Genomic DNA, 8,348 nt, shown 5'->3' on the forward strand with positions numbered 1-8,348 from the left:
TAGCTAGAAAATCGTCTAAATAGCTCCATTTGTAGCATTAATTTTGCAACTTGGCTAACAGACAGCCAGTCTAGGGCCTAGGGCCAATCTCTGCTCTCGATCTCCTAACTGGAAACCAAATAGTACAGCTCTCATTGTAAGTGTCATCACCAGAGGTTCCATAGTCAGAATAAATAGCATTGGAGATAACGGGCACCCCTGATGAGTGGAACACTCCAATGTGACGGGTTAAGTTGAACCCATCTGAGAAAAAGATTTCCAAATCCATATCTTGGGAGAAGGTTAAATAAATCTGACCAGTCTATTCTGTCCGAGGCCTGACGAGCGTCCAGTGATAATAAAGCTGCATCGTTAGCATCACATCTCTCATGAATTATATGAGAACCCTTCTTATATTGTGAAACCCTTGATGCTTTGGTACAAAGTGAATCAAATGTGGGATCCAAGGCTCTGATCTTCATGCTAAACATTTAAAGTATTTTAGTGTCAACCCCCGTCAGACTCTAAATGATGAGTGTTCTGCAGGTTTCTCAGTACTCACTGCCTGTCTCACAGTGGGTGGAGAGCCTCCGTGTGATATGCTTCTACATGCATGTTAAAAAGTGAAAAAAAAAGTAAAAAGTAAAAAAAATCCAACATGTCCAAATGAAGACTGTCAGATTTGATTTCAGCTCTTTTAAAGTCTCTTTATAAGTTAATTTAACTCTTATTGGAGAGTTGGAACGTTAACTCTGACTTAGTGTTGAATACCAAATCTGTCTGGAGTTGATCGTTCAACACTTATTCATGCTAACTAGGTGTTAAGAGTTTATATACTAACCCCCACAGAGGATTTTAGTTTAACTACATCAGAGTTATCTTCTAATTCATTCTGTGAATTTTACTGTTCTGAATTTCTAGAAATTCCTTTGGAAATAAACATTATTGCAAAGAGGACTGCATCAGCTGAGGCAACATGGTGTCCTGTGAGCTCAATTTGTTTTTAATCAGAAAAGGTCAGACACAACAAAAGCCAAGCATCAAACAAAGGAAAAATAAAGACAAGTCAAATGTCCAGCCAAAGGATTTATGGGAGACTCCATCAGTGATGGACCGAGTCAACCGGCATTTCACCTCTGAGAAAGATATATAACAGAATAGCTTTAGTTTGAGTTTGAACTTATACAAAACGCAGCAATATATTAAAAAACACAGTTTTATTGATTATAAAATACACTATTGGAGTCATGTCGGTGTGGGCAGAAATCCAAATGTAGGATATGGGACATAAAACACGGTGCCATCTCTAGACTCCATAGTCCCACAGGAGCTCCTCTCCAACCGCGATGTCCCTCAGGGCGATGAACAGCACACTCTCCCGAGGACCAGCAGGGAAGTTCATGGTGAACCTTTGTGGCTTCACGTTTGGATTCCTTTGGCAATGGTTCATGTGCCTTCTATAGGAGTCCTTGTGCAGGTGGCAGGCACAGGGGGACGCAGTGGCATCAACCCTGTGGCACTCGTCCCTGTAGAAGAAGAGAGACCCTGACTGCCGCCTCTGATTCCCTGCAGCTTTGGTGATGCACGTCCCGTGGTAGTCGCAGACGACGTCTCCTTTGTTGAAGGGCATCAGGGCGATGACACCTGTGAGCAACAGGAAGTCATCATAAGCTCTTTAGAAATGTTGACTTGCTGTCAAACGAGGGTGTGGTCCAAACGATAGGTGCATTTACCTTTGCCCTTTTCCCCCCCGAAGTCCTTCAAAGCCAGGCCCTTCCATTTCTGCTCTGAAATCGAGGACATGAGGGACGGGCTGTCCTGGATCCTGGGCTGTGGAGCAACCCAGGCCCGTAGGACGGCATCAACAGTGGGCTTGTTGGTGCTCCAGGTCTCCTTATCTAATGCCGTCTGTACTCTTGCACGCTGAGGGGCGTTGCCTCTTCTGGCACACCCTGTCCCAGAGCGAGGCGTGAGGAATACTGCAAATCAACCATCTGAGTCAATCATATATATTTGAACCTCTGTGATGTGAAGTATTGCTGAGCTATGTGTATATATTAGAGCTGTAAATAATGGAGGCAGAGCGTCCATTAGCATGACGGGCTTACCGAGGATGTGCTGAACTCTCTGCTTAAGCTGAAGCTCCCTCCACCTTTTGTAGTGGGCTCGGTAGTGTGGAAAACCAGCCTGTACACACCGGCGTTTTGAAGGTGGCTCTCCATTTAGGGTTACTGGGAAGGTCTGCTGGAAGGCATCCCATTCCCTGAGTGGTAGGCGCTTTGTGGAAATGGGCCTACACAGAATGAGAGAGAAACCCACCAATAGTTTGTATGTGGAAACTTGTAACGCAGGTTTTCTTGTGCTAGTGGGTAACATAAAAACAAAAAGCATACCTGGCCTGTCCCGAGGTTTCTACTCCTCCTGCTGAGTGTGATGCTGACCCAGCCGCAGGATCCTCAGTGTCGCTGCGCAGGTATCTAACCAAATTAGAAAGGTGAAGCAGTTCTACATCCACCAACAAACGCAGCAACACATGTGTTTGAGTGCTATGACCACACTGGCAAAGTTTTGCCAGTATGGATCCAGTGGTGTGCAGCACTCACCTGGCCCTCAGGCGCTGTACATCTCCTGTTGGGTTGGTCAGAGGGACCCCACCTTCTCCCAGGAAGAACCTGCCCCCGTCGTCACTGCCAACTCTTTGGTTTTGTAAGCACACTGGGCGGATGTTCTTAAAGTAGCACTCCAACAGCTGCAGCGACAAGAGCCATCAATGAAAACTATAAATCACCTCCCAGGGTCCACACAGAGCAGGAAGAGAGTCGCTGCTGAGAACAAAGGACTTACTTCTTCTTCCTGGATGGTCATCCTCAAGCTTGCCCTTCGCTCCATCCAGTCCTGCACCTGTGGGTGTGGGACAAAGTGTTGGAGCTCAGGGTGACTTCCATCAACTATCACTTATAATTTACTGTTTTTGTTGGCGGCGCTTACAGAAAGTTCCTGAACAGCACCTGCTGTCAGTCCGTGCTGTAACATCAGGATGGCCTCGCAGTACTGCCTGAACGTTGTCATGGCAACGCTGGGGATGCAATCACCGCCTGCAAGCTTTTGGTGGAAATACTCGATGTCCCTTTTGGCCACGGTGAGGATTTCCTTCTTATCAAAGCTGTTGCAAAGGTGACAGTAAGACAGTGTTGAAAGTGCGTATGTGTCCTGCAGTATGTGTGAGCCAGAGTGGCAACAAGCTCATCAGACCTCTGTGTTGGGCAGGTTTGGGGAGTGTCTGTGATGATAAAGCCACGACTCTGAAGACGACTGCAGAGTTTGGTGCAAGATGTTGCGTCCTTGCAAAACTCCTGCAGCTCCGAGAAGCTCCAGAGTCGACCTTCCCTGGAAAACAGCTTCTGGGAGGCTTTAGCTCTGGAAGCTTCTTGCTCCCTCTCCTGTGCTGTGCCGTCTTTCAGGCACACTCCGCTCAGGTGATTCCAAATGAACAGCTGGGGCTTGTTGCACAGCAGGCAGTACACAATGTTTTTCTCCATGTTGTTTGGACTGCAAATACAAAGAGAGAGACAAACTCTGCACATCACTTTATAGCACCAGTAGCGTGTCTCGGTATGATGCAAAGCTAGCTATGTCGCTACACTGGACACCGAGCAGTACCTACTTTAAAACTGAACCTTTGTTGATCCTCTGCTGTTTCTCCAAAGCACACAATGTTCTGCACAAAGACATTTAACTTTAGCACATGTATAAAACATGCACGCACACCAGCAGTTCGTTCAGCTAAAAGAAACGCTTCATAGAAACCATTTCTACAACCAGCAAACGCAAAGAAAACAAGCCATGACTAAAACAGCAGTTACGTAAATGAGCAAAAGTTGCTAAACAAACAAAACTGAACCAGAAAGTCTCCAGACATCATGTAACCACTGTTTGACAAACGGTCCTACTGTAGGATGATGTTACAGTGATGTCTGACAAACCATCCCACCTAACTGAAGCTGCAAATTCGATAGTTTTGTGCCAAAAGCAGATGGCGTTTTCACTTTAAAATGAACAAACATTCACAAAGGCTTAAAACAATATAGTATCCAAGTCAATAACATGCTAATACTTCCAAGTATGAACACGGAGTAGCGTTAAATCACCCGGTGTTCCAGATTAACTGGTGACGGTGGAAACGATGGTGGATTTTTAAAAATATTTTGTTGTTAACAGCAACAAGACTGGCGGAGTGTGTCTGAGGGAACCTCACAAATGTCACAGCAACACACTGCAGTGGAACCCCGACTTACGAAATTAATCTGTTCCCGACGGTTTTTCGTAAATCGAAGCAGCCATCGCGCCTTTTGAGTGAGAAGATGCTGGCTGGAGACGGAGTTCTTGGTGGCGGAGGTGGTGGAGGCTGAAGAAAGCATACGTATGCATGCATACATACATACATACAGCACCACCACGGGGGAAACTGGCATAACATTAAGGTGTAAAGTTGTTGATTTTTTAATTCAAAGATTAATCAGGCTTTAAACATCAGGAGGTAGTGCAACAGACACTGAAGTGCACATTAAAGACCAGAGAGAACATTATTTTTATTAACAAAAAGTTTTAATCCACCAACAGCCCTGACATCTAAAACACTACAAGTAAAAAAGAAAGGCAACAAAAAACAATTCAGACATTTTTACACAATTAGTAACACTTCAGCTTTCTTTGTAATGTCTGCTTGTATTTTAAGAAGTATCGCATTTGGGTAAAACATTACCAATAACTCAAAATTAGAGGAATAAGTGTATATATGTGTTAGCTGTATGCATGCATACATATGCTGCATGTACATGACGTTCTAAACATTAAAACTAAAACTTTTTTAAACTTAGATAATTAAAAAAAAAATCTATTTTATCATTTATTTTTACATTTTTGTGCATTTTTATGTTTTTGAACTAATCACTACTGCTACTTTCATCGCTTTTCGCCCTCTAAGGCACACTTTCACCTGAAGGTTGACTTGTTGCTGGCCTCTTTGTGAAAAATCTATCCAACGACGTCTGTCTACTTTTCAAAATGGATCTGAAGTGGGAGAGGCAGACGTCACCAAAATGCTCTATAGCATGAGCGGTAAAGTTCTTTTCAGGGTGATTGTCCTTGATATCGGCCGATGGTATGACGGCCTCCTCCTCCTCCTCGCTGAATTGTTGCTGTACTGATGAGTGCAGCATCGCCTCCAACTCTTGCAGCTCTGCCGTTGACAGCTCCTCTCGATGTTCATGCACAAGGTCGTTTATATCCTCCTCGTCAACCTGCAGTCCCAGGGCGGTGCCGAGATTTACGATCTCCTCAACCTTGACTTCAGGTTGAGGTTCCCCCTCAAAGCCTTCAAAATCTCGAGGGGCAACAGCATCAGACCACAGCTTCCTCCAAGCAGAATTTAGCGTTCGACGACTCACCTCCCGCCATGCCAAAGAAATCAACTTGAGGCATGCAGCGATGTCGAAATGATATTTCCAAAACTCCCTGAGGCTGAGCTGCGTACTCTCTGTTATGTCCGAACACCGTTTGAACATGTGTTTCGTGTACAGTCTCTTTAAATTAGAGGTCACTTGCTGGTCCATGGGCTGGAGGAGAGGGGTCGTGTTGGGAGGGAGGAAGAGAACCTTGATGAACGAGAACTCCTCCAGGATATCGTCCTCGAGGCCAGAGGGGTGGGCGGGGGCATTATCGATGATCAGCAGGCACTTCATGGGGAGCTCGTTCTCCTCGAGGAACTTCTTGACAGCAGGGCCAAAAACCAAGTTGACCCATTCGACAAAGAACTGTCGGGTCACCCAGGCCTTGGGGTTGGACCTAGGGCTGAACGATATACCGCATTTGCGATAATATCGCGACATGATCAAGTGCAATTTTCTAACCGCAAAGGCTGCGATTATACTCTGGACATGTCCAAATTCATGGGCTGCATCCTCCTGAGGCCGCATTTGTAGACCGATTACGTCACAGCAACGCGCCGAAGGCTGTCCAAATTACTACCATATCCCAGAATTCATAGCGCGGCCCAGCCAAACTCCAGTTTCCAGCAATGGCGGCCGCTACTAAGTTTTAAAATTACTCACACTAATCTTTCTGGGTCACAAAATAAACTTTTAACATATTTTCAGGCGAGAAAGTAGTTGTGTAAACATCAAATATCTGCTCGGTTTATCAAGATATCCCATATTTGCAAAAGTGCTTCGACGTTTTCAGAGGCGTCTGCTACCCACCAGCTCGACAGCTAGCCGGGAGCTCGAGGGTTACTGATGCGGCCGAGAACGGCACAACTCCCGGCACATCATTTTCAGATCACCGCGGAGTTTCGCTGCTCGGGTTAAACGTAATATATAAGTCACTTAGACAACCTAAAAATGTTATTGTTGGGCTTTTTTCAGTGTTTTGTTTGTTCGTGAGTAAATCGGTTTGGCTGAGATTAAAGTTATTAGATTAGATAAAATAAAACTTTATTAATCCCCCGGGTGGGTTCCTCCTTGGTTTTCACACAGCTGACTAAACGTCAAACAGAAAACTTATTAAACAGAAGTATGAGACAGTCGAGAATTTACGCCAGTGTCTGGTTATATTTTAGATAGCAAGAAGCAGACGGCCGAGTTTATTAAACTCCACCGAGACAGCGGTGACGCTAATCAGAACTAGACCGTCCAATTTCACGCCTTTAAATTTTAAAGGCGTGTTTGTGTGTGTTTATACAATTGCTATTATGTTTGCACTTTATGTGTAATGTTACTGACTGCAGAGATCAGTAAGATGTGTGTATTTTTTATTTATTAGTTTTATTTATTTAATATTATTTTTTAATTGAATGACTGTCTAGTAGTTCACAGATGTCGAAAAACTGAGTGTGGTAAAGCCACTGATTTTGTTTATGTATATTTCTGCAATCTGCACATTGTACTGACTTTCATTTTAATGTTTACACCAGGGTTCCTTGTCAGCACTTTATGCTCAGATGTTTGTAAGCTAAAAATAAACTATTGTGTATGTTCAAATATACTGTTGTGATTGAAGAAGTTAAATAAAAATGTCAGTCATCAATTCATGCATCACCTCATGTCATCATAACAGAGGTCTGTCTTCCAGGAAAGAACAGTTTAAAATTAATGTAATATAGTATTGGCCATACTATATGATGTATTGCTTGTCTTTGTTTAATAATACAGAAGACAAAGACCTTAAAAAATAATCGCATATCGCATCGCAATCGCAATATTGGGGCAAAAAATCGCAATTAGATTATTTTCCATAATCGTTCAGCCCTAGTTGGACCTCCACATAACCTCGAGCCTCTCCTTTAAAATTTTGTGTTTCTTAAAGGCACGCGGATTTTCTGAGTGGTACACTAGGAGTGGCTTGACCTTACAGTCCCACTGGCATTAGCACACAGGGCGAGGGTGAGACGGTCCTTCATGGGCTTGTGGCCTGGCATCTTTATTTCCTCCGCGGTGATGTACGTACGCCGCGGCATCTTTTTCCAGAAGAGGCCAGTCTCGTCACAGTTGAATACCTGCTGGGGGATGTAGCCTTCTTGATTTATAAGTTCCTCAAATTTTTTAACAAATTCTTCGGCAGCCGTGTGATTGGAACTTGCTGCCTCGCCGTGACGCACAACGGAGTGGTTGCCAGTCCTCTTCTTGAACCGATAAAACCACCCATGCGATGCCCTGAACTCTGGGGAGGTTAGCGGTGCCTCCTGCGAGGACGTCGATGCCGTTGGCTGCTCATTGGAAGCTGGCTTACTTACTAAATCATTATAAATTGAGGACGCCTTCTCGCAAATGACAGTCTCTGTGGGGGTATTGCCCTCCCTTGTCTTTAATCCAAACAAGGAGAAGCCTTTCCATCTCGTCGTGTATGGGGGTCCTCCTTTTGGACATGATGGTGGTGCCCTTTGAAGGTTTACCTGCTTTGATGACTTCTTTTTGTTTTAGAATTGTTCCTATGGTCGAAGGATTTCGGCATACTCGCGTGCAATAGCACAAAGTTTCACACCTCGCTCATATTTATCAATAATTTCTCTCTTTGTTTTCATCGACAGTACTTTACGCTAGGGCTGGGTTTTTATAATCGATTCATCGATTAAAATCGATTCTGGCTTGGATAACGTAAAATCGATTCATTAAAACCCTGAATCGATTTTTTAATATAAATTTATTTTGCCCGAAATGCCAGAATCTCAGGTGACATCTCACAAAATTTCAAGAACCACCAAACAGTAAATGAGAGCAGGTACAGGGATTCTGCACATAGACTTAAACACACAGCGCGACCCGCGGATCAGAATCAGTTAGATGGCGCCTTTCTCACGGTCGGGGCTGAAAGCC

General features: G+C 44.2%; 1 protein-coding gene across 1 annotated transcript; it reads right to left on the reverse strand.

The window, feature by feature from the left end:
• Positions 1–1,000: 1,000 nt before the first annotated feature.
• Positions 1,001–3,814, reverse strand: LOC146578023 (uncharacterized). The gene is made up of 9 exons (XM_085256650.1): positions 3,644–3,814; positions 3,232–3,528; positions 2,968–3,142; positions 2,824–2,880; positions 2,583–2,728; positions 2,373–2,456; positions 2,088–2,272; positions 1,713–1,958; positions 1,001–1,623 (listed from the first exon to the last, which is right to left on the reverse strand). Exons 1-9 carry the CDS (start codon positions 3,709–3,711, stop codon positions 1,286–1,288), a joined length of 1,596 nt encoding a protein of 531 aa, XP_085112776.1. The 5' UTR covers positions 3,712–3,814; the 3' UTR covers positions 1,001–1,285.
• Between the last annotated feature and the right edge of the window lie 4,534 nt (positions 3,815–8,348).

This window comes from Mchenga conophoros, linkage group LG3 (genome assembly GCF_057382185.1).
Source record: "Mchenga conophoros isolate Kocher_MC1m ecotype Shallow Benthic linkage group LG3, M_conophoros_male_GT1.1, whole genome shotgun sequence".
Taxonomy (NCBI): domain Eukaryota; kingdom Metazoa; phylum Chordata; class Actinopteri; order Cichliformes; family Cichlidae; genus Mchenga; species Mchenga conophoros.

What these genes read in the sequence shown, in the direction of transcription:
- LOC146578023 (XM_085256650.1), bottom strand. Translation starts at nt 3,711, where the DNA reads ATGTCTTTGTGCAGAACATTGTGTGCTTTGGAGAAACAGCAGAGGATC. An exon ending in GTGCTGTTCAGGAACTTTCT is followed by an intron (nt 2,881 to 2,967) that starts GTAAGCGCCGCC and finishes CCACACCCACAG; the next exon opens with GTGCAGGACTGGATGGAGCG. An exon ending in GAAACCTCGGGACAGGCCAG is followed by an intron (nt 2,273 to 2,372) that starts GTATGCTTTTTG and finishes CATTCTGTGTAG; the next exon opens with GCCCATTTCCACAAAGCGCC.